The 26,070-nt window shown below is 40.9% G+C and overlaps 2 protein-coding genes across 3 annotated transcripts in view; one reads left to right on the forward strand and one right to left on the reverse strand.

The window, feature by feature from the left end:
* TBC1D30 (TBC1 domain family member 30) overlaps positions 1–4,834 on the reverse strand; it is a 52,093-nt gene extending 47,259 nt beyond the window's left edge. For both annotated transcript variants that reach the window (XM_079303928.1, XM_079303931.1), the window contains exons 1-2: positions 4,358–4,834; positions 1,942–2,106 (exon numbers count right to left, since the gene is read on the reverse strand). In XM_079303928.1, coding sequence (XP_079160054.1) covers positions 1,942–2,106; positions 4,358–4,610 — 418 coding nt within the window. In that variant the 5' untranslated portion in view covers positions 4,611–4,834. The remainder of the gene's footprint in view (positions 1–1,941; positions 2,107–4,357) is intronic.
* A 596-nt stretch (positions 4,835–5,430) lies between these two features.
* GNS (glucosamine (N-acetyl)-6-sulfatase) lies at positions 5,431–25,477 on the forward strand. Its single transcript, XM_079303932.1, has 14 exons — positions 5,431–5,670; positions 6,222–6,281; positions 6,962–7,168; positions 8,225–8,290; positions 8,692–8,790; positions 10,995–11,162; positions 14,574–14,656; positions 15,935–16,053; positions 16,671–16,774; positions 17,134–17,235; positions 18,438–18,545; positions 19,161–19,271; positions 21,050–21,210; positions 21,931–25,477. Exons 1-14 carry the CDS (start codon positions 5,446–5,448, stop codon positions 22,004–22,006), a joined length of 1,689 nt encoding a protein of 562 aa, XP_079160058.1. The 5' UTR covers positions 5,431–5,445; the 3' UTR covers positions 22,007–25,477.
* The last annotated feature ends 593 nt before the right edge of the window (positions 25,478–26,070 follow it).

Consider the following 26,070-nt stretch of genomic DNA (forward strand, 5'->3'; position numbering starts at 1 on the left):
ATAGTTCATAGTGCTCCAGAACAAACATGTATCTTTTCTTACACCAAATAGCTCAAAATCACAAGAGTAAGAGAAACAAGTGCCATATTTGGCATGAGGCCATCACATAATTCTCTCTTACTAATTTTCTTTATTGGAGAATTTAATTTAAACTTGGGTAATAAAAGCATTATTAAAATGAAACTCTTCATTCATATATCTTACAAACTAGAAGTACAGCACAGTGAACTGATTTTATCATATATTCTACAGAATATATGATAATTTATCATTCCTTTAACAGAGTCATGATCATTCATGTGTCCAATCAAAATGCCTTTCACTCTGAAATGAATTTTATTTTCTATACTAATACCTTTTTGGATGCAAAACATGCATCACCTGCTAAGGACAAAGGTTCAGCAGCATAATGAGAAACACAATAAGTTATGAAGTTGTTCCTGTCAACTGTTCCTCCACATTTACTCCACCCACTCTGGGAGGGAGGCTATCAGTGGTCCTGAAGCACAAGCAAGTCAGATGTGGGTTCCCAAAGCTGTCAAGGGGCCAGACCTTTTCTGTGCATGCAGCAGGGACCAAGAGCCAGCACAGGTCTAAGGCTGAGGAGTGGATGGTTTCCTGTGTGAGCTGCAAAACTAACAGATCCTGAACTTTCCAACACTGAACACAGTTTTGAGCATAGAGTTTTTTAAACAGGACTTGTTTTGGTTTTTTTTTTTTTCTCTCTGTAGAAACAGATTAAAGCATTAGAGACATTATGTCAGAAAATAAGAGATCAAATTTATCAGCCCTGTAATGTCTGAACTAACTGAAATTACTACTAGGAGCTAATTTTTCAAGCAGTAATCAAACAAGGTCAGACAAAATTTCCATCTTTTCATTAAACAGTATTTGTTTGCAATTGGTCTGTATAGATTGCTAAAGGCAGCATTCAAATATCTGAATGTGAACACCTGAACTTGAGGTTAATTGAAAACTACAGTTCTACCTCTACATAAAGATTCCTCTGTGTGGGGAAAAACATTCAGAATTTACAGTCAAATCCTCTAAATGTGCAGAAAAGTAGTCTCATTTGAAAGGAGACTATAGTATATGCTTCCATACTAGTAGCATGGAGGCCTTGGTTATCAAGCTTATGTGAAGAAAAGAGTTCTTGAGAAGAAATATGCTTACACAGTAGATGACAGCCAAGAACTTACATGCCAGGTTTAAGTAAAACAAAGGAATGCTTTCAAATGTTTAAAAATTAAGTTTCACATTAACAGACAAGCTCTTACCTTTACTACATTAGCACATACCACTAAAGTAAAATTCTTTTAGTAAAGTTTTCACATGCACCTCAAAGCTCCTACAGACATTTTCATGAAAAGACCATGCTTTATTTACTGTACCTGAACATTTCTGTACCTGTCACGCTGCATGTTAATGAAAAAATAAGATAGAACATTAGGTTATTTTCACACATCCTTTCCAAAGGCATAATTTCTATTTGTTCTTACACATAGTTTAGAAGCACTAACAAAAAGCACTTCAGTCTATCTTAAGATGACAACTTTGCCAAATCAAATAAAATAGTTTTACTGTGCAGGAAAAACAGGCTAAGCAATTAAAGAACAACATTTCTTCTCTTTCCCACACACTCCCAAAACACTGATGCTGATAAAGGGCTTCAAGGGAAGTAGGTTAGTTTTTATTAATACTCCTCACCTTGGATCAACTTGGTAGAAAGGAGTTACACAGAATTGACAGCTGAGGCTACAGCAGCTTACCCAGTCGAACTTTGCCTGTTTCTAGGTACCACTGACATAATTAGGAATCAGTCATAGCTAAGGAATAGCACAGCCTGGCCTCTTGACTTTAAATTAAGTGTGAGGACTTAAATGAAACACTACCCACGTTAATGAAATGAACTATTTACACCAGTACACAGAAAGTACTTACAACGTTTCTGGGAAACTGCCTGTAAACAAGCTGTGACAATGTCGCAGTTCTTCTGGACTTTTTGTACAAGCCTGTCTTTCTGCTTCAGAAGACGGAGCAACTTTGCTGATTGAACGGAAATTCTGTAATTCAGTTCTCGTTTTATAGTTGTTAATTCATCAACATCTGCCAACAAGCAGAGAAAACAACTTCAGTACAGGCCAAAACGTTCACAAACAGCTTATTGTAGTTGACATGCAAAGGCACTCGCCCCACAGACATTTACAAATACAAGCTTTCTATAAATGACAAGTTCTATTGACTGGGGTAATTCCCAGTTATAAACACTTTCAGAATCTCAGCCAAAGTCTTTAATTTTCTTTTAAACAAAAGCACTTCGATTTATTGCACAGAGTATGAATCTTAACAATTATGTTGTTATAAACTCCTAGGAACGTGACAAATATTGACAGAATATACCAACAGTAGCACAACCAGGGGATACATTTTAAATACAGTACATTCCAGAAGCTGCCCCTGCATGGACAAGATATACATTTGTAACAAGGGAACACATTCAAGAAGCTGCCTGCAAAGCTACAAATGCAACTCCAGAATAAACTCTAAGTGGGAAATTCTTTCCACTAAGATGCAACTAGACAGCTTCAGTCATGGCCTCAGTTGTCTCCACCAGTCAGTTACAGTGTCACCAGACCCCTTCATCAAAATGTCTCAGCTTAGATCTAATATTCCTCTTGTCCCCTCATGAGGTGAGCTTCAGCACCAGAAAAGGGAATTACTGGGGAGATGTCTTAAGTCCATTAATTTTTCTGAGTCCTCTACTCTTGTCTCAGGGGCTCCCCCCACCAGTGAATTCCTAGGTCTTGCCTATCACATGTTGACCTCTTCAGCTTCTCCCTGCAATAGCCTGGTACAGCTTGCCACCAGCATCTACACAGCTGCCTGCTCCCTGCAGCAAAGTTCTCAAACTGTCACTTTCAATGCAACCCCTGTCCCTGATGCTGGAAAGAAAATCAACCCAAGAAATCCATTCTTTGGTAACCTGATCGAATGAGAAAAGTATGCACGCATCCAGGAAAAGTGGGATGGTAAATAGTTCAGCTCATGTGGCAAAACTTTTCCAGTAATTCTGGAGAACTTAAGGACAAATTAGGCTGAAATGATCATCAACCATAGGCTAGTGAAAAGTATGACTGCAAGGGTGGGGGAGCCACTGGTAAAACAATACTGTATTTTACAGCCACTACCCTGTTTCAGCACCTGCTGCTCAGATGGAATTCTCAAACACTTATACCAAGCAAGGTAATTTAAAACTAGATCTATGGATTTGAAAGCAAAGGAAAAAAAAGAAAGGTGCACTCATACTAATTTATACAGTCACCACCAGAGTTATCTGGTGAGTTTTACTCTTTCCCACTCATGCCAATTAACTGTGTCCATAAAAACCAATAACTTGGCAGCAAAACTAATGAGTTGAAATACCACAAGATATATTTCTGAACAAGAAAATTTCCTGTTGAGTCCCAGGTTGCCAAAGGACACAGAGAAGAACTTGAGCTACATCCTAGTAACATCAGATGGCGTGTCATCTCATTAACAAGCCAAACACGGAAGCAGATAGCTGTTTGCACAGCTCTGAAGAACAGGCATATTTAGTCACCTCTTGGGTTTTTTCCTCATCAAAAGGAAAAGCGATTAAACATCAGGAGACAAGAGGCTTTTGTTCTCTTTTCCTCTTCATGGGACCAACTTGGAGTTGCACGTCTCAGTCTTTCACAAACATGCACTGTTGAGGCAACCTAACTTTCATAAGAATTCTTTGAAATTTTCATTTAGATTATGATTGATTCCGGCATTTACATTTTTCATCACACTCCTTCTTTTATTTATTTTCTGGAAGACATACCGACCTCCAAATAAGCTTTACAGTTTAGCTTTAGTCCAGCCAAAAGGCCCTGGGAAAATGTCTCTCTTATGATACTGTATATGTAGGATCTCTTCTAGATCCAAAAAATAAGGACAGAAAGAAAAAGGAAGAAAAAGAAAGGAGAAACTGGGCATTCATGACTGTAAGTGAGGAAAAGCACCAAACCTGCAGAAACACAAAAGCTTAGGCAGCCTGTCACAGAAACGAGTAGCAGACAACCCTAATTCAGTTCCTTAGGGCACCTGAAACGAAAGAGGGGAGAACAGCGCAGGAGACCCTAGTGTAAAGAAGGTCTCAGCTAACACACGTGGGGAGTTTCTGGGAGCCATGGCCCAGCAGAAAGCCTGGATATGGACACACACACACAGAAACACGTGAGCACAGGCTCGGAGGGCACCTGCGGGCAGGACTGCCTTGCAGGCACAGAGAAGCGAGGCGCAGGGGCAGCTCCGGGCAGGGGCAGGAGCAGGCAGGCGGGGCGGGCTGTACCTTTCAGCCGCAGGTACTTGACCTGGCTCGGCCGCTGCTGCAGCTCCCGGAGGGCGCGGGAGCGGGCGCTGCCCGAGGGGGCGGCCGCCTCGCCGGCGCTGTACAGCTCGGTCAGCAGCCCGCTCACCAGCGACGAGGTGCGGCTGGACCGGCCGCTGCCGGGACCCGCCTCGTCCTCGTCCTCCTCCTCCTCGGCCAGGCTGTCGGCGCTGCTGCCCGCCCGGCCGCCCGCGCCGGCCTCCGCCGCATCCATCTTCCGCGCCGCCGCCGCCGGGTTCCGGGCTCGGCCCGTTCCGCGGTCACACGGGGTGGGGCGGGCAGGGGAAGGGGAAGCGGGCGGGAGAGCCCAGGCAGGAACGCCGCGGCAGCTCCGCTCCCTCCCCGCGCACCGTGGTAGAGGCCGGGGCGGGGGCGCTGCACCTGCCGAGGGGCGGGGAGGGTGCGGAGCTCGCTCCGCCTCGGGGCGGTGACACCGGGCGCCCGTGCGGCTGACAGGAGGTCACCGCCGCCCTGCCGGCCGTGCCGCTCCTGCTCCCCCGCTGGAGGGGCGGCCCGGTTTTGCCAGCAGTTCAGTACCTGTGCTGTGGCCGGTCCCCACGGCACCGGAGCGCATGGCGGGCTCTGTCTGCGGCACCGGCGGCGGTGCAGGAGCCCGGCCATACGCGCAACACCGCGACTAACGCGGTCAGGAATGGACAGATGACAGAATGTGTAAGGTTGAGTGGTCCAACCTCCCTGCTCAGGCAGGGTCATCCCAGAGCACACTGTACAGGACTGCGTCCAGCCAGGTCTTTGAATATCTCCAGCGAGAGAAGCTCCACAACGTGTCTGGGCAGCCTGTTCCACTGCACAGTCACCAGCACAGTAAAGAATTTCTTCCTCATATTCAGGTGGAACTTCCTGTGCGTCAGTCTCTGCCCGCTGCACCTTGCGCTGCTGCTTGGTTCAGATAGTCATTTTTCTGCCGAGAAGCGCGGCTCCATCCTTTCGGCACGCCCCCGCGCTGTTTATCCGCCCTCAGAGCGGAGCGCATGGCAGGCGGGGCCTGGGCCGGGCCCACGTGACCGCCCCCCCGCGCTGCGGGTCATATGCCGGGGGCGGGCCGGGCCCGCGCGCTGCCGCCGCCGCTGCCGCCGCTGCCGCTCCGGCCCCTCGCCGCTCCGCGCCCCGCCATGTCCCCCGCCGCGCTGCTCCGGGCGCTGCCGCTGGCCGCCATGCTGCTGCTCGGCCCGGCGCGGGCAGCCCGGCAGGCGCGGAGGCCCAACGTGGTGCTTATCCTCACCGACGACCAGGATGTGTGCCTGGGCGGCATGGTAACCCTGCGGCGGGGGGCGCGGTGAGGGGGGCTCGCTGCCCGCCCGCGGCCCGTACCTGGCGGCGGGCGCGGTGTGGGGTCAGAGTGCCTCCGGCCGCGGGGGTCGGCGCGCTGGGCCCGGCCCACTCGGGCAGGGGCTCAGTGCGGCCTCAGGCCGGGCAGCCCCGCGGTTGGGGCTCCGTCGCGGTTGGGGCTCCGTCGCGGTTGGGGCTCCGTCGCGGTTGGGGCTCCGTCGCGGTTGGGGCTCCGTCGCGGTTGGGGCTCCGTCGCGGTGGGGCGAGCGCTCTGCGGAGCCGCCGGGCTCAGCTGGGGCCTCTCCAGAGCAGCCTCTGATACCCCTGGAAAGTCCCCGCGCTTGTGCTCGCTTGTGCAATCGCTGTGGCCACTCCAGGCCCTAGCCAGAAGGAAAGGGCACTCATAGTGTCTTGCTGGGGTGATGCCTAAAAACAGTGGTGTTGGGCCTTTTTCCAGGCAGCCTGTTTCAAGTCCTTGGCTTTACCTGGCATCATTGCATTTTCAGCTGATGTCCTTTTGGTGCTTTCCTTTCAGACCCCCCTGAAGAAGACTAATGCTCTTATTGCCCAGATGGGAATAACCTTTGTCAATGCAGTAAGTGTTTGCATTAATGCTCTGAACTTCTGAGGTGTGTGTATTTCTGTATTTTTTATCTTGGGTCATCTGAGGTATCAAAAAATGATATCAGTTTTATGAAACCTATAGATATGGATGTGGGGTTTTAAAAATTCAATGGCTACCTATTTTTAGTGTGAAAATGAGTTTAAGTTAAAGTCAGATTTAAAATCTGTGAAGTTTCACTTTCTGAAAGCACTTGTGCTTACTTCCTTAATCTGTAAATTAAAGCTGCGTAGTTTGAATCTTCTTTTTAGAAACTGAGAAGTATTAAAAGAAGCTGCTCGAAACTTTTATCAGCTTCCTGCACAATGAAACTTAACTCTTTTAATATTCTAGTGTATCTCCATGGCTAAAATAATGGCATGAGTCAATGATCAAACAGTATTTTAGTGGCCTCTTGCCCCATCTAAAAGTCATGTCCAATCTGGTGGGGAGAAGTTGAAGGGCATGTGCTGCAGAGACCTGGAACTGGCTTCACGTGCAGTTTTTTGCTAATGAAAATACTTGGGATATAATTCTGGGTGCCTAGAAAGAAGTAGGTTGTACTGTTGGTGAATGTATTAGTCATCCTGTTAGCTGATATTTGGAAACTATAAATGTTGACATAAAGTTGTTTTACTATCCCAGTATTAAATCTCCTCATTCTGTTTTTCCAGTATGTCCCCAGTGCACTTTGCTGTCCCAGTCGAGCCAGCATTTTAACAGGAAAATATCCACATAATCATCACGTTGTCAATAACACCCTGGAAGGGAACTGCAGCAGCAAGTTATGGCAGAAGATTCAAGAACCATACACCTTCCCAGCACTGCTCAAAGCTATGTGTGGTTATCAAACATTCTTTGCTGGAAAGTATTTAAATGAGGTATTTGGTGTCCTTTTTTTTTTTTTTTTTTTGAGGTTTGTTTTTAGAGTTAGGTGTCCACTGAGGTAAATTCATTGGGAGAACAGATATTTTCAGAGCTCTTTTACAGCAGTTACTTAACATTTTATTATGGAGTCAATTGTATGTGTGCTTTTGATATTTTGTCCTTTTAACTTGGTTATAGTTTCTGGTAGTTCATAGCAAGATATAAAATCAGCACTGAAAGCTGTAAGACTGGGTGTTCATCTTGTATGATGGAGATGGATTAGGAGCAAGATGAGCTACAGGGTTCTTAACAGCAGGTTTTCTTTGTATCTCATGGTGAAAAACATTAGTGGTATAATAGAACAATGCAACATGAATTTTCATAGCCAGTCGCTAATTTGTCTGCTTATGTTCCTGAGGCAGCAAGGGGAAGAAAAACTTAACTGGCTTCCTCTGAGCATCCCTTGACTCAGCAGAGTCTCCCATGCCTGCAGTTAGGCCAGCCATGTAGATGGGAGAGGGCTGCCCTGAGAAAACCCGTTGTGTTGCTCTAAGGCACCCTCTGTTTTGAGTTTGGCACTGACTCAGCAGCTACTTTCCCTCTTTTGCTGTCTTAAAGGCTAGTTGTTGTAGATTATTTGGCAGTGAGATGGCAAGAGGCTAGCATTACTTCAAGTTCCTATCCCTATTGGGGGATGATGAAGGAAGCTGTTGGTCTGTGTGGAATTCTCTTTAGGATCTTGTGAACTGTTATCACAAAGCCTGCAAGTGTCTTGTCACATGCATGTTTGATCACTGCTCGTTATTTGATGATGTAGCAGGGAATAATATTTAAATTTATTAAATTTATTTAAGATTTCAGTTACTGTCTAGTTATTGAATCCTGGTTCCTTTAACAGGCCCTACACGTGTTTTTATATGCATATATATGTGGTTTTTCCCATTCTGAAATTGAATTTGGCTTAACATGGTTTCTGAGTTGTGTTGAATAAAGCACATGAATGTGAAACATAATGTCTAGGTTTGATTCATCATAATTGAAACTGTGAGTCATGATCTCTCTCTTTTCAGTATGGAGCAGAAGATGCAGGGGGAGTAGGTCATGTCCCTCCTGGATGGAGTTTTTGGTATGCTTTGGTATGTGACTTTTTTTTAACAACCTAATTTTCTTTGCTTTATAATCCAACCCATGTTCTAATTTTGCTGGTCACGAAAGAGCAGGAAAGGGACATCTCATGATTTAATGCAAATTTTCTTCCCCTTTTTTGTCAGATCTGTGGCTTTTACAAGGGGTACTCCTGATGAGTGCCCAGAGGAAAATAAAACCAATTTGTAAAGCCAAAGCAGTGTGAGATAGCACTAAAACCAGTTTTGTTGATGGAGATCACTTCTGAAAATTATTGCAGTATCTTTATGGCAGATGCTCATAACCTATTTAACAAATGCTTTAACAAATGGGCCATGAATTTGGATAATATCAGGTAATCAGTGTACCTGTTGCTTTGCATAAGTATCTGTGTCACTTTTCTTTTCCACAGGAAAAAAATTCAAAGTACTACAACTATACTCTCTCAGTAAATGGCAAAGCACGAAGGCATGGTGAGAACTACAGTGTAGATTATCTGACAGATGTACTGGTAAGAAATTTTGCAAGTGTGGTACAGAAGCTGCTTATGACCAGACAATGCCTCATGCTGGGGACTTGGGAAGGGGTGTTGGGCTGCATTGGTTCACAAATGGACAGTTGACTGTTGTGAGGGTAGGTGAGCATTTATCAGCAAAGCAAGACTCTGAGTATATTTAGAAGTGACAGGTTTATGTTTGAGCTGTGGAGAGGGAAGGGAGTCCACCTGGCCATTTTCTAGCCAGTAGCCTCACTGAGGAGTTAATACTGACTGCTGTGCTGCAGGAGGAATAGGTAGGCAGAACTTAAAATTACTGTATACAAGGATATGTTTCATTATAATATGCAACTTCTGTGACAGATTAACAGGACTGGGATTTCAGTAGGAAGCATATAAAAATAAACTTCACACCATGTTTTGTTTCTTAGGTACTATGATGTGTTAGTATCTTGTAGTCTCAAATTCCAGCAGTCTGATAACTTGTAGATATTAAAGCCTAATCAATCCTCTCATAGTATATGAGGGCAATGTGTAGCTGATCAGGGAGGTTTTAGCCTCTATCTGAGTAGAGAGGTAACAAAGATGTCATATATTTTATTGAAGGGTTAATTTAGCTCTCTTAAGGCTCTGTTTGGCAAGTAGCAGGACCTGTGAGTGAGCAGAACATCCTCCTGTCTGCCAAGCTGGAGTCATAATTTGACATGCTGTAACAGTGTATAGGTTGGTGGTGTTACAGTGTATAGGTTAGCTCTCACAAAAATTCTACTGTAGAAGTGTTTCCTCCTGCAGTCTTGTAGTGTTTTGTTGAGACCCTGAGGAGTTTAATTCCACTGGGTGCTTGAACACAGACAGCTGCTCACTAGCAACAGCACTGATTGATGTTTCTCAGGGTACTGAACAGCTGTCTGATTAAATTTAGATTTACATCATCTAAAACTCGATTGGAATTGATAAGCCAGAAGTGAGACTATCATATTACTGGCATTGTACCGGGCTTTTCTGATCCTTCAGCAGCTCGTAAGCATTTTGTCCAGCAGGTCATTGTTGCATAAACTTTGTGGTATGTTACCTGTTGATACAGCAGTGTATCACAATTTTCAGTGTGTTGCATTCTCCTTTTTTCCTCTAGTTACCAAACGTATTCAGCATTTCAGTGACAGTGTTTAATTCACTGGCTGGGCAGTGCACAGGAATAAATTGTTTATGCAAAGTTCCTGTGTTGCTTGATGGGATTCTCAAGCTTTCTTGTCTGAACCTTTTTATTGCACTTCTCACATGTTGCAGTTTAAGCTCCTAATGAAATCAAAGTTAGCTACTGCTATGAGTTTCTGAAGGATTCTTATCCTTCCTTGACTCTACTGTCATATAACTGAAGTTGAGACCTGCTTGCTTAGATGCTAAGTTTAAAAGGAAGGAAGGGGGAATTCCTGGTGTATTTTTTTTTTCTAGAGAAAGAAAAGGACATCCAAAATGGGGTATAAAAATCAGGCAGGAAAAAATGTTGTGAGATTTGAATACTGAAGAACTCATCTACAAGTAATACCTTTGAAGCTTTAATTTTAAAGGCTGACTAAGGGAAGTGAAAATGAAACTCGCAATTTCTTCTAACTTGCTGCTTGAAATTTTGTACAGGCTAAAATGAAAATGCAGTGGTGTGAGTGCATTTTGGCACTATTCTTCACCAGGCCTTCTGTCTTCACCCCTTGTAATCTTGCAGCTTTCTGTAGAATGAGTATAGGCTATAAAAAGTGGGGGTCAATTTTTTTTAGAATTATTGCTATTTCTGAAGAAAGTAGAATCTCTTAAACTGGGGTCTGTCATATGGGACATGACATCTTAAAGTTTCATACTTGGGCTATGTTGAAGAAAGCTCTGATTGTAGTTGATTAAACCAAAGTATAGATGGATTTTGTTGTGCTTGGAACAGGCACAAACTTCTGATGAGTTTTCCAGGTCTAATTAGTGCAAGGGTCTAAAGTAGAAAGTAGTTTGAAGATGTAGAAAAATTATTTAACATGAGCACTTGGGATTATTTTTATTATGAGCTGCTGTTCTAGACATTTGTAGATGAGCAAGCGGTGAGTTTTTTAAATAGTTTAAATGTTTGCAGTATTACTGAGCTCTAAGTAAGTTACAAATGTCTAGTTTGGATTTGTCAAATAGTTGTTGTTTTCCTTTGAGCCATGACTTTTCTTCTCCAACAACACTGTTCACAGGCCAACATGTCATTGGATTTCTTGGAGTACAAATCTAATTTTGAGCCCTTCTTCATGATGATTGCAACCCCAGCACCGCACTCCCCTTGGACACCTGCTCCACAGTATACAAAGAGCTTTCAAAATGTCAGTGCACCAAGAAACAGCAATTTTAATATTCATGGCAAGGTAAGCTAACTAGCAAGAACCTGTGTAGGTTATTCCAGTTTGTGAGAGCAGGAGGCAGTGGCCTTGACTTGCATGTTAGATTAGAATAGGCAAGTACTGTCTGCTGGTTGTTTAATCATGCTGAATTGGTGTGTGTCAGGGTCAGATAAGTGTATTGTGACTTTGAGATATTTGCACTCTAATGTCTTGTAAAGAAAAACAACATAGTGGCAAAAGTGATATGATAGTGCAATGGAATTATGATTGGTAAAGATAAAAAGTGAATTCACTGTCCCATTTCTAGACTCTTCTGAAGCTCTTAAAAATTTCTTATGATTGCTCTCAGTATGTTCAGGGAAACACATAGGTAATGGGCTACTCAAAGGCTTGGGTGGAGAATGGCAAGAGCCCTGTCTTCCTTCACACATCTGCTTGTGGATGGGGCCAGTCCATTCCTTGAGCTTGTTGCAAAGCTTCCCCGAGGTGAAAGCAAGTCAGACTAATCAGAGAACTCTGGAATCATGAACCATAGGACCCAGGGTTACTAAGTGCTTTGAGAACTTGCTTTTTGTTTGCTGAAATGATCTAATGTTACAAATTCAGACATTCTTGTGACAGGGCAGTACCTTCCACTGCCAGCAAATATGGCTAAATATGGTCTAGCTCAGACTAATCTGCAATTTACTTTGCCAGTAACTGAACTTCACAAGCAGTTAATTTAGTGAAAACAAGTTTTGTAGTTTTGATTCAAGTAATTTAAAGTATAGAACCCATTGCTGTTTAGTGTTCAATTATTTCACTTCTAATCTGAAGACTGAGATAAAATTGCCTGAATGCCTATCAGGAGCCCAGTAATACCTCAGGTCACTGTGACTCCTGTAGTACAGAATGAAACTAGGTTTTAGCTGAGGACTGTTTTTAACTTGCAAAAGTACCATGTGCTTATCAGTGATAGAAAAACATTAATGAAAGGACAGCAAAGGGCTGCAGGCATTTAGAATACTTTAGTCCAATCTTTTTAAGTTTCAGACTAGGGAGTAGGAATCAGACTGAGGCTTTTTCTTCCATAGAGGGATTCCAGATTTTGTCTTAAGACTGCATTACTGCTTTTAAAATAGTGATTTAGAAGTTATTTGACCAGTGAAGTCAGCAGGTAGCAAAATATGTGTAGTTCCCTTATGTGATGTAAAATCTCTGCATAATTCTGAATAACAAAGAACAGAATACTGGACTTCATGTTTGGCAATTAATATCTGTGGATCCAGCAGTTTTACTAGAGGAACAGACTAGCATTACTTTCCTTCCTAGACACAACTAATGTGTATTACTACAGCTGGCAGTATTGTGGTCTTGAAGCCAAGTCTTCTTGGAGCCTTCAGTGCTTTTTATAGCTATATTCTCTAGGGCAAGCATAATTCCTGCAGTAGCAGTAAACATGTAAATTGGCTAAGACCCTCACTGATGTTGTAATGCTTGCTTGACAGTCTTGGATTGCACTTGATCAGGAGTCTTGACTGCTAAATAAATGTTGCCTCACTTCCTTATACTGGATGTGGGCAAGGGCTACTAAGAGGAGCCATTCAGGCAGAATCTGTGCATGAAAGTTAGGAATTAAGCTCTTGTATATGTCACTGGTCAGAGTCTGAGTTCAACTTCTCCTTTGGATCCTCAGCTATGAATTGTATGAAATGATCAACAGCTGTCTAGATTCCCAAGCAGAATTATTAGTAGTCCAGATGAGTTTTATCTAAGCTGTTCTAAAAGAGAAGTTGTGTAAGGTATGTGTTGGGTATCTCCCTTTTATGCTTTATTTTTTCTGCAAAATCAGAGCTCAATTGTGTTCTGATTCTGCTAGCAATGCATTTTATATTGCCTCAATCTCCTAAAATTTCTCTAAAAATGTAACTTAGGGGGGCAGCAGGATTGGTGGACTGCTTTGTGTGTTAGTGCTGAAAGAGACATGACAGGGAAGCAGATTTGAGAACTGAGTCAGTGTGAAGTTTACTGAAATCCACAAAGGTATTTGAGTGCTGTGTGAAGTTTTTGAAACTTCAGGGAAAGGTGAGAAGAGCAAAATACTCAAAGAGGAGGATTCTGCTGCACTAGGTTGATTACCACTGAGTTTCCCAGCATGGTTGTGCCCTATGAAGTTCCTCTCCTAAGCACAGCCCTTGTGCTTAGGTGGCTGGGGCACAGGTGATGTTGCCTGCTCCTTTGTTCTCTGTATTTCCTTACTTTTTCCCTCTCTCAGCTGAGATAGACTATGTCTCTCCAGGGAATTTTTTACAACTACTCTAAAGAAACAGCTGAATACAACTGAATTAAAGTAACCTGGGCATAGTATTAAGTCTCCATGCAAAAATTTTTTCCTTTAGTAGTCAAGAGCAGAGAAAGGGGAACTGTAATTGCAGGAGTTATTAGTCACTTTGTGAGTCCCTGAAGCCTGAGCCTTTCAATCATTTGCTTGTGACAGGGAAATTGCATAACAAGAGGCTCTACACAGAGGAGTGACCAGCTAAATACAGGCTCAAGCTGAGGGTGATGAGTGGGTCATCTCTGACCTACTAAATGAAAAAGTGTAAAGCTGCACTGGCATGACTGTATTCTTTGTTCTGATCCCCACTAATACTAACCTTCAGGCTGTTCACAACAGACCTTCCTATGTATTTGATCAGCTCGGACTGATCCTTCAATGCAGGAGTATCACTTTTTATATGAATTACATCATCTCCATTACTTTGGGGGTATAGGTGAGGAAAGAAAAGGGCTGTTTCTGAAAGTTGGGAATGCATCTAGAAGAATCCATGATGATTGGAGAAATGCTCTTGTTTTGGAGTCAAAATCTAAATAAAATGTTAATGCTCTATTCCATTCAGTAGTCACCAGCCCTGATTCCTTAGGCTGCCAGTAATCTGGTAGTGGTGCTGGTACAGATATTTGAACTCACCTGTTTATAACTTCAGTAATTCCTTAAGTAATCCTAATTGCTTTGGGTGCAGGAGCTTTTACCCACCTTCCTACCTGTTGAGATGCTCACCAATATTAGTCCCAAAAGTACCTTGCTTTTGACAACCAAGTTTAATCTTACAATGATGCTCAATGCTTCACATTGTCGTTTTCAAATCTGTCTTATGCTATCACATTTTACCACTGAGATAGCCTTCCCTAGATCCTTTCATGGTTTTCTTCCCTGAACTACTTTGAAAAGATCCACTTCTGTTTTCTTCTCATCAAGGGCTGAGCATAATGGAGCTGTAATGTATCCTGCTCTTGAAGCTTAGATTTTACATGAACCAACAGGGAAAACTGAAGTCAGGTCAGTTTGATAGCATTGCCTGACTTTTTCACAAGACTCATTTTTGTTGCTCTAAGAAAGGCTTAAAACCTGATACTTATCTCATATGCTAATCTTTGTTGGGTTTTTTCCTTTAGAACAAGCACTGGTTAATTCGACAAGCAAAGACTCCAATGAGCAACTCTTCAATACAGTTTCTTGATGATGCTTATAGAAAGCGGTAAGAATTTTTTTGTTGTTTAAGATTTCTAATCAGAATTTGTAAGGAATGGATTTTTTTTTAAGTTGTAAGTCTGGCAATCAGTGTCAGGGTTTTTACTACCACTGATAGTTCTCTGGCACCTGTCTCAGAAGACCTCAACTTTGTTTACATTTTGCAAATAAATTTTGGCTTCATTCACAACTGCTGCCATTATTTGTCACAAAAATGACCAATTGCACTTGGTCTCACTATTGCTTTTCTTTCAGTGCACAACAGGGTTTTATTTTAAAAATGGCCTTATCTTCTACTTCACTTAATTTCAGTTTCTTACATGATGTACATCACATGTAGTTGATCTGTCTGCCAGCCAATCTGATTTATTAATCTTGTCTCTGTACATGGGAATACCTGACTGGCCAAGGGAGGTGTTAGATTCCTTTTTATAAAGAGGATATGGAAAATAATGTGCAAACATGACTTGTTCCCTTTTTCAATAGAGAGCAGGGGTTTACAGTATAGATGTGTTTTGTTAAAAAGTTTTGAAATAAACAGTACCTTAAGTGTCAATCTTCATTTTGAGGAGTTACCAGGCATTATATGTCACTTTGGAGATGGAAATCCAAGATTTTTTCAGACTTCTGCTTTATAAAACATTAAGGTAAAATTATGCATCAAAATTTTAAGCCAAGAGGGAGCAGAATCCAAGAATTGAATAACTGGAGTTAATTCAGCATGATACTAGTCTGTAGAAGGTAGTAGAAGCAGTCACTTTTCTAAACAGCAATCCCCATGACAAAGAAAAGAACTTGTAGCTGTCAAAGGCTTTATATACATGAGATAATGGACCCTGATATTGAGTAATATAAAACAGCTTGTAGCTTTCAAGCAGAAAGGATCCCATAAAGACAACTAAATTCATGGCTGTTTTGCATTTTATTATTCAACTACATATAAAGAACTAATAACAAGTGACAGGAGGCAACCGTCTCTTTGTCACCATGACATGTCAAGGTAGATCTTCACTGTGTCTGGATAAGAAGTAATCAGCACTTTGATGTCTTTCACAGACACTACAGAAATCCACAAGAACTGAGGACAAATGTTTCAATCTTTATTGCAGCCTTAAAAAATCCCAATGTAGTAGTCTACAAAGCTTCTTTTTAGAATTTGTAAGCAAAATAGGTCATTTACAGTGCATATACTGCTGACTGGAAGCAACATATAAATGCCCTACTTGCAGTCAGGCTCTTTCAAAAGTTTTCACCCTCAAATGTGAAGTACTTTGTTTCTGTATAGGTGGCAAACTCTTCTGTCTGTAGATGACCTGATAGAGAAACTAGTGAAGAAGTTGGAAGTGAACGGAGAGTTGGACAACACGTACATCTTTTACACATCAGACAACGGCTTCCACACTGGTAAAATTTTCACTGCTTACTGCTTATTTGTACAAGATCCAGGAATTGCATAACCTTTCAGCCTCATGACCACTCCAGAAAATGGGAACAGCAGTTGTGGAAAAGTATAGATGTGGGAAGTACTGATTTGAATTGCAAAACAATGTGGAGTTGCAGTGTAGGGTATTTGGGATTTTAAGCTTGGTTTTTTGTTTGGCTGTGGTTTTCACTGCTAATTTCTACCAGTGTATCCTGGTATGCATAAAATTAGGACAGAAATAAAGGAAGGGTCTCTGTGTTCCATAGGAAGATTTGGTATAAGAGGGTTAACCAGTAAAAATTTGTCAAAGACCTGTCTGTATCATGTTATACAACTAAAAGTGCAGTATCTAAGCTGTTAAACTTTGTAAGATATGGCTTATACTTTGAAGTTATCTCTTCTCCAATTTGTTAATATAGTTCTGGTTTAGAGCCTCTCTTCTTTAAAATGTGCTGGTGTCAATTATGTGCCCATAGCAGAGGGAGTGGAACTAGATTATCTCTGTGAGGTCCCTTCCAACCCAAACCACTCTATGGTAGCACAAGGCTGATAATGTAAGCAAGAAGCCATTTAACTTTTTCCATCTTCTCTTGTTTAGGCCAGTTTTCTTTGCCAATAGACAAACGGCAGCTCTATGAGTTTGATATAAAAGTTCCACTGCTAGTTCGAGGACCAGGGATAAAACCAAATCAGACAAACAAGGTAAGAAAGAAGTGAAATCCTAGTACAGATTTATTTTTAACATTGTTTCACAGTTAGCACTTCTTATTAATTTGTTGCCCTGCATATATGTGTATCCATTAAATAAATACACAGAGTGGTAGAAAGTGCAAAGACCTCATTATAATTTGTTCCTGCTTGAATCAAATTAAGCCATTGCAGGCCACAAAAGCAAATTAATTTTGAACTGACTTTCTAAATTCCCCTGCCATTGCTTTTCAATATTACAAGGGTCCATTAGCCCATAAAGATGAAATTAGGTAGTGTTTAGATGCACTTACAAATATGAATATTTAAAATAGGTTCTGAACTTCTGAAGTTAAGTTCTTCTCATCCTGCAGATGCTTGTTGCAAATATTGATTTGGGTCCCACTATTCTGGATATTGCGGGATATGACTTGAATAAGACCCAGATGGATGGGATGTCACTGTTGCCACTGTTGGTAAGTAGGGACAGGGATAGTAACCAATGATTCTTGCATGGGATAATTCTATAAAGTCAGTGTTGCTTCCTTTGATAGAATAGGTTTACTCATAACCCATATTCTTCCTTTGATGTCGTTTTCACTTGGGGTGCTCACAGCTGACTGAAAAATGTAGGTGTGTTTAAATGTGGATGTGTTCTCATAAGCACTACAATTTTGTGGTCATGTTATAATAGAAAGTTGTGTCATCTTTTGGATGATTCTCACATTTATAGTAGTTTTTGAAGCCCATATTTTGTTTCCACCTTGTGTTTCCACCTTTTCTTCATCATTTCTCAGCGTAGGAGAAAAGCAGACTTTATTTTGTTCTTATAAAATCTTTTGTTTGACTCCATTTTCAGTAGAACTAGTGTTTCCTGCCAAACTCTAGAAGAGTGCATGTGATTTTATAAAGTAAACTTGACCTTTCTAATAGGTGAGCAGAAGCCTATTTAAATAAAGCTGCTTGCAGGTGATCTGTTTAGTTTTAATTAAATTCAGTCTATAAATTGAGGGCAGCTTACTTGAAAAGTAAGCTTGGAAGGATCATCCAGACTTTAAATGGTGCTTTGCTCTTAAAACCTTGTATCCAAACCTTAAGCTGTTCTTTAGACAGAAGAAGGTAGAAGACACCCGTTTTAAACTCTGGTGGAGTCAAAATTGAAACTCATTGTTTTGCTGCATATGCCTGTGGGGGTGCTCTGTATTATCTGTAAACTTCCATCTTCCTCTGTCTTTTAAAATGCAGTTACATATAGACCAGCTTAAAACCTAGTTGTTTCTTAAAGCTGTTTCTTTTTTTGCTTGGTTGGTTTTTTGCCAAGGGTGTCTTTTTCCATCTGTTGTGGTAATGTGATACAAACCAAAGGGAAGCAGCCTTGTTACAGAAATCCTGTCTTGTAGGATACTACAATCTGGCCATGTGGCCAAGTAATACTTGGCATTACTGCATAATACCTTTATAAATTGAAGATAGTGTTTTTGAGCCCTCACAGGAAGGTGTACTAATATTTTTGGAGTTTAATCCTTGTTTCCAGTTATACAAGACTTTCTAATCTAAAGCTAATTATTTAAGACTGATACTGCCTAGTAAGCAGTGGACAGTGTTAGTGTTACTCCAAGCATGGAGAATTTTTTTTTCTATTTCACAGTACAATAGATATTGTGTTAACTTCTTGTAGAGAGGAGACAAAAATGTCACGTGGAGATCAGACTTCTTGGTGGAGTACCAAGGTGAAGGATACAATGGCAGTGATCCTACCTGTCCTGGCCTAGGACCTGGAGTCACAGTAAGACAAAATCTGTTAATATTAGGAAATAGCTGCTAAATTAAACCTGTTTGCTGTGTGGATTAACCTGGGTCTGTATGCAAGCTCCTAGTGTGTTGGGAAGTAGGAGCCAGCTCTGTTTGACAACTGGAAGGAGACTCCAGCCATGTGGAACTGGCATGTCCATATGTTTAGAGAGATCACAAAAATCCTTTCAGTGGGAATCTATGGAGCCTCAGGGCTGGAGACTGTTTCAGGAAGGTGTGGGCTTTAAGCCAAGTGTGTGGCAGTGACATGTTCTTTCTAAACTTTCAGTAACCTTATTGCACAGTTCTTGTCTGTGATTATTAAGGCACTAGCTACTCTCTAAATCAAAGGAGGTTTGCTTTGCTTTACTAAAGTAAAGCATCCCATTGGTGCTCTTCTCTTCTGTGTGCATACATTTGCTTCCCAGACAAAATGCACTTAATCGTGGTGAGTTTAATAACACCAAGTTTTTGTTTAAAAGCTCCAGTGGTAATTTGCATGTGTTAAATTAAGATCTGAGTGTTTATCTGTTAGCTGCAGTTAGCATGAGCTGGTACAGACTCCAGGGAAAGTTCATCTTCTGCCCTGAAGTTTTTGCTTGCTTCACAGCACTGCTTCCCAGACTGTGTCTGTGAAGATTCCTACAACAACACGTATGCTTGCGTGAGGACACTGTCAGCTTCCTGGGATCTGCAGTACTGTGAATTTGATGACCGGGAGGTAAGTCTGGCTGACTAGCAGATGTCAGCTGTGCACAACCTGTGTCTGTCTGCACTCTTATCAGCTCTCAAGGTTTCCATGATGTACTCTGAAAAGCAGACTGGCATTGCTTGCAGGGTAAACAGTGAAATACTTATCGCCTGTTGAGAATGTTTGACCAAAACTGTAGCTGGGTTCTGGGAGGAAGGGGAAAAAAATGTGGGAATGAGGCCTAAACTGTGATGACTACCTCCTGGTATCACTTAACAGCCTCACAGGGAGCTGTGCTGTACTGGTTTCAGTTCTCTGTCAGCTTTATTTCATATAGCAGTCTCTTTTGAAAAATAAGTTTTTCTGATAACATAAACACAGCAGAGGTACAGTGTTCAACTCTTTTACTTGGGAAGACTTGAAGTTCCAGGTTAATAATTTCTCATCTATTATTTGCTTGTTTGTCTGACAAAAGTAGAGGTAAAGTTACAACTGTGAGAGAGGTCTCTGACCTTGAGTTGTTTGGGTATGAGGGACATAAGGTTCCCCCTTCAGAGGCTTCTCAGGTCTCACTAGGGGAGCACGTGCCGTACATACAAAAGGTGGAGCTGATCTTTAGTTGTGCTTGTTTGCACACAGCTGCTCAACAAGGATTGGGGGTTGAGGCAGTTGGGTCACAGATCTAACAAACTGTACAGTCAGCAGCTGTGCAGGCACTGCATGAACAGCAGGTATGCCCAGTAATGTGCACCACACAACATGTATGGTAGTCTACAATGAGAAACTTAAGCCAGGGGAGGAAATCCCACAAGATGTTTTTGCAGTTAGTGTGAAAAGCTGTACAGGAAACCAAAATATCAATTAGCATCCCTGGTTGGTCTTCCTCTTTCTGTCAAATTATGATCAAGTTAAACAAGTCTTGTGGATTTCTTTGTAAAAGTAGATTCCAAGGTTGATTCAGTAATACTCTTCATGTCACTTTAGGAGTTTTCTACTAAGAAAATATGTCTGGCATTTTTGGGTCACTCTGCTTATTTGAGTTAGCTAGAAAAAAAAACATCAGTATGGGGAAGGTGCAACAATGTGACTTCTACAACCTTGCAGTGAACCTTGTAAGAAAAAGGTCAAAGTCTGTCCAAATATTTTTATCAAAGTTAGACACAACCCAGCCAGTTTTTTATCAGTATCATCTGCAGTCAGGCCTCCTACTCTAACACAGACAAAACCACAGCTAAATTATTGAGATACTGTTGACCGGTATTTGTTCCACAGAAATATCTAGAGATGTAATGTACCAAAAAACAAATCTGCCCTAAAATCTTCCAGACAAACCTCAAAATACATGCACACAGAATAATCTTTTTCTATTTGAGGCTGTAGCATACTTGAATTCAGCATATTTTGTACATGAAGTCAAGACGCCTGTATGGGTTTGACAGCTCTAAGTATCTGATGAGTAAAGAATGTTGATATGATGGTCATGAAATTATTTTGAGATCCATAAGTGAAAAGACTGCCAGCTTAGGCAAGGCCTTTTACTGTAGTCTTACAATCATAAGGCTAGTGTTGGAATATAATCTGCAGTGGCAGGTGAGTACTTTAGGTGGAAGTAAAAGCTTTTCCAACAAAATTGTGATACTGCAAAACTTTGCTTTGCTTGCACACTGTCCTGTCTTTGACCATGTAGCTGCATGGCTGAACACAGCTTGTGTGTGGGGCTGCTGCAGTGGAGTTCAAAATAACATGTGAGACTATGTGCTGCCATAAAGCATTCTGGACTTAATACAGTGCAGGAACTTTCTTTACAGGTGTTTGTGGAAGTGTATAACTTGACTGCAGATCCACACCAGATCAATAACATAGCTAAAACAATTGATCAAGAAATTCTAGAAAAGATGAACTATCGACTAATGATGCTGCAGTCCTGCTCAGGAGCAACGTGCCGTACACCAGGTGTCTTTGATCCCGGGTAAGCACGGATCACTTCATTATTGTAACACTTTCAAATATAACTATGGATTTTTAGAATTCATCTTTAATAGAGGGTATTTGTGATGGAATATATTATTATCATACATACTGGTTTTTTAAATAGAGATTTTTTTTGACGCTTCTATTTTTTTAAATGGTTACTCTGTATTTTAACTTACTGTGTATAAGTTTGATGGTATGAATACTAGGACTTCAGGACCTTTTCTGTAGGCAGGCATTTTCCTAGTACTAGCTCTGATTGTTCCTGGAGATAGATGCTGTTTGCAAGAACATTTCCTACAGGACCTGAGCTGTCTGTGTTTGTTGTTGGAAGTAAATAGCTCTTTGTGCCTCAAAACTCACTCACTAATCATACCAAAGCTTTTTTAATCAGTATTTAAAATGTCCTTAAGGTGCTATGTAAGTTTGGCATTTGGTAAAGATTCCTGTTAGAATATCAAGTTCCTGAATGCTTGATGTTGCAGATGCCCCTATGCTGCTGTACATTGTAGCTAGGATTTATTTCTTTGGAGACTCAGCTTTTTGGTTGCATGTTGTTACAGTTTATCTGTTGTAATAGAAATTGTCACCGCTGTGTACTGCTGAGAAAGCAACTTCTCAAATAGCTGTGTACCAGAGCTCTTGTAGCACATAGCTCTCTAGGAGTGCTGGTCACTGCAAGCCAAGCAGCTCACACTGACTCTGTTGCTCTCTGCAGGTACAGGTTTGACCCACGGCTCATGTTCAGCAATCATGGCCTACGTGCTCGGAGGTTTTCTGCACAGTTCTTGTAAGACCCTTAAGAGCCTCTTGCAATGGGCTCCTACTGACCAGTTTTTCCAGTGACTGCAGCAGGTCTGTCTCTGTTAACTTTCGCTGATTACAGCTGGAAGACTTTTAATGGGCTTTTCAAACCCTGTTTGGAAGGAAACCCCTTGTCTTTAGCTGGTTGCCTTGTGCAATATATATATTTTACAGCTGAACTCTAACTGTAAATTGTTAGACACAGCTAATCTGTCTTGCTCAGATCGTTGATTACCACCTTTGTCTTTTGAGTACCTTTTCATATCACAGGCACAGAGGTGAACCTATGCCTATGAATCCAAACAGTTTATTTTGTTCTAAAAAATAAATAAATGTGTATTTGAATCAGGTTAGATAGGCAGGTGCTATTGCACAGTAATGCTCACCCATATTCAGTGTCACAGACCTTCTTAAAAGCTATGCTTAATTATAGGTTTCCTGTATTGAGCTCCAGGCTGTTAAGGACAATAGCAAACTAGCCCAAAAGAGTATAGGAGGGCATTAGTCAAAAGTGTAGGATCTGACTAGCAAGTGTCTTGTGCAGAATTAAAATCCATCTGCTAAATTGTTTCTTTCAATGAGAGCACTTTAGATGAGACCAATGAATTTTGTAGGATGGCTTCAGTAGCTTGCAAACAAGAATGTAATTTCAGCCTGCTGTTTGAAATGCTGGGCTGGGTTACTATGTACTACTGAAAACCTCTTAGGGTTTTAGACTGACTTCCTAGTGAGTTAAGAGATTGTTGAGACTAACAAGTATTCAAGAAGTGTGCCTGTGCTTTGAGCTAACTCTTAACTCTGTTTTTAATACACAAACAGAAGTAATACTAAAACTAAAAAAATCCAACAACCAGGGCACCACAGTAGAGGTGATCTGTCTGTAACCTCCAAATGTCTCGAATTGTCTAACTTTTCTTATGTTAATTAGATTCTTAAAGGTAAATTATTTTGAAAGCAAACTAGGTAAAAATAAATCATAGAATCATTGTTCACTAGACATTAGGCAATGAGCTATTTTAGGCAGTTTAAATGCTTCATAGAGTGTTGCTTTTGGTTGAGACCCAGCTACTTGGAACCTGCAAAAAAGTGGCCTTTACACCAAAGGTCTGCATGTCAGAAGTCACTTGGTTTCCGTGCTAAAGGATGATGTCTTTTCAAACTTCTGATTAGGCTTATCTGAAATGCAGCTATCATATGCACCCAAACTTGAACATCTTTCTGAATCTTGAAAAACACACAAACTTGCATTATCATGTAACTTCTATATAGATTCACTGGCAAAACACCATCTGGAAACACTGAATTATGGATCTTCTGCAAGACAAGTTTTGTGTTGCTTGTGGGCAAATCAACTCAGTTTTCTGGCATGATAATCATTCCCTTGTCAAACAAACTGTAGGAAAACTATTTAGTGTTCAGTTATTTCACATCTCTTACCCCTGTAGGGAGCATGATTATTTCAACTAATCATTAAGTAGGCAATGAAGTATGACTCAAAACTGTGAAGGTTTTGAGGGTGCACATCCACCAAATGGATACAAGCAATGCTACAGCAAAATATGCTGAGCATTTTTGGCTTTTAATTCTGAGGCATAGAAGTTGTCCTTCATGTAGCTTAGAGATGCAAACTTCTGTGGTAGCCTACAGGTTAGATTTTTATAGAACTTGTGTTTCAAATCTCTCAGAAGTGACCAAATACTTGGAAGAAAAAAAAATAACTTGAAAGGTGACTTTTCAGCTGAGGCATTTGTATAAATGCAGAGGGTTTTGGATATTCAGACTCCTTACATGCTTTCAAAAACTCAGGACACTTTTTTTTTCCTGAACTACAACTGTAGCTTTATGCTGCTTTTTTTTTTTTTTTTTCCCCTCAAGCTTTAGTATTGCCTATCAGTATCACTGTTTTGTCTCTAGGAACCAAACCAAAGTTGTCTTCATGCTCTCAACACTGAGCTCATGTAGTTGTGTTTTGCTTGCAGAATTCTAGCAATTTAGACCTGTTCTTTGTTTAAACTTCTTTTTGGTACCTGTGAAGAGGCTACTGTGAAATACATTAACTGCTGCACATTAAACCCTCATCACTCTTATCAAATCTGGGTTGTACATCAAGTTTCAGTGCAAGTAATGTGTATTCTGTTGCTCCTTAATAGAAAAAACATTTCTGTACCCATAACAGTGTTTATCTCTAATAGAGTCTCTTCTTAAAGTGATTTTAAGCCCTGGCAAGGACACTTCCTTTTGAACAATTTATTTTTTTGCCTAATTAGTAATATGAAAGTTGACAGAATTGGTGTAGATTACTGAGTATGAGTGACAAGCTGTTTTACCCAAATTAATACTCTTGCTGTCTGCACATACCTGTAAAGCATTTCTAGCAAGGCTCAGTAATTTAACACACTCAAGAGAACCACTCTGCACCTGAAATCTGGCATAGATAGTAAATATTCTATTAAATTGAAATTTAGAATTAATCAGTCTTTACACTTAGTGGTTCAGGAGAATATTTTATTTGCTCCTACATTTGCTAAAGACTTAAGAATTGCTAAGCATGCAATTGAAGGAAGAACAGGAACCAAGAGCTGCCTGCCTTCTAAAAGAGCAGTCTGTCTGTCTGTTGCCATAAAGCAGTTAATTCTGAATATTTTTACAGCCTCAGATGAACAGTGTTAATTCTTAACCTTGATAATAAAAAAACACTATGAAGGATCTTTGACTCTTACCCAGATCTAATTCCCAACTAAGTTGTTTTAAAACTAAATGGTCTTTCTGGATATTCCCTTTCATGTGTTGTTTGACCATGGCTGCATCTATACCTCTTGTTAAGGAAGGCATTCATGTTAAATGTACAGAGTTTTAAATAAAGGGCCTTACTGGTACAGAGTTGAGTTTAGATAAAATGTGATCATGGTTTTTACTTCTTTTAAAAAAATCATTATTATCAAAAGCAGAGATGTGATTTTTTTTTTTTTTTTTAATGATCTGATCTGGTGAAGTAGATACTATATAGGGACAAATACAATTAATAACTTCATTATGTTACCCTAACACAAACCAACATTTGTTATCATCAGTTGAGCATAAGCAAATGCAACCAGTACCTGCTTACCCAGCATGGGCCCAGAAACCTGGGCTTCTTCACTTTGGGGAATGAAACTGTAGCAGGGACACAAATGTGGAAACACACACCCAAAGCAGATATAATACCTTTCAATCAAGTTAAATTTGAGACTGATTCATCAAGCTGAGTACAGTGTGTTAATATAATGAAACAACTGTCATTTATTGTGATTCAATTAAAATGAATTTTCTTTGTATGTCTCTGTGTGAGCATACATTGCTGTAGCATGTTGTGAGTGTATTTCTGCTGTTTTGAACATCTGTTTAGAAAGTGCCCTTCCAGAGGACCCTGTTCACTGCTGCACTTTTGAAGAAAGAAAAAATAAACTGCCTATCAAACTTCCTATCTTTGGTACTGAGCTTGAGTTAAACCTTCTTACAGAAATAAGCTGTGTCATGTGTCTAGTAGCTGAATTCCTATTTTAAAAGCCTTTAAAAGCCTCTGCTTTACTGCCCTCCTACCTAACAAGGGCTACTTCCTATGGCCACAGGGAATCTTACTAGTGTCTAGCAGGACAGCACCTGACTACTTTGCACCAGGAAGAAACCCTGAGGTGAGGGAACAAATTCAAATGCAACCTGTACTTGCATTTCCTTGGAAACTGGTATAGTTGAATAGATGGAAAACAGAAAGCACAGTGGAGAAATTGCTGTTCATAATTAGGACCAATATGTTCTGCCCCAGGAAAGAGGAAGAATAAAATCCCATGTGAGGCTTTTTCCAAAATGGGAACTATGACCAACAATAAGATACATGCTACTTATTTACCTCAGTCTCTGTTACAGAGCTGAATTTCTTGGATGATTCTGTTTAAAAATACTACATTGATTTCCTAAACTATGGAAGACAGTGACTTGTTACACCTTTAGCATATTTAAGTCTGAACCTATTAAAATGTATTTCTACACTTTATTTGCATTTTTGCTGAACCATGTG

This window comes from Erithacus rubecula, assembly GCF_903797595.1.
Source record: "Erithacus rubecula genome assembly, chromosome: 4".
In the NCBI taxonomy this organism is placed as follows: Eukaryota; Metazoa; Chordata; class Aves; order Passeriformes; family Muscicapidae; genus Erithacus; species Erithacus rubecula.

What these genes read in the sequence shown, in the direction of transcription:
- GNS (XM_079303932.1), top strand. Translation starts at nt 5,446, where the DNA reads ATGCCGGGGGCGGGCCGGGCCCGCGCGCTGCCGCCGCCGCTGCCGCCG. An exon ending in AGACAACGGCTTCCACACTG is followed by an intron (nt 16,054 to 16,670) that starts GTAAAATTTTCA and finishes TCTCTTGTTTAG; the next exon opens with GCCAGTTTTCTTTGCCAATA. An exon ending in GCCTAGGACCTGGAGTCACA is followed by an intron (nt 18,546 to 19,160) that starts GTAAGACAAAAT and finishes CTTGCTTCACAG; the next exon opens with CACTGCTTCCCAGACTGTGT.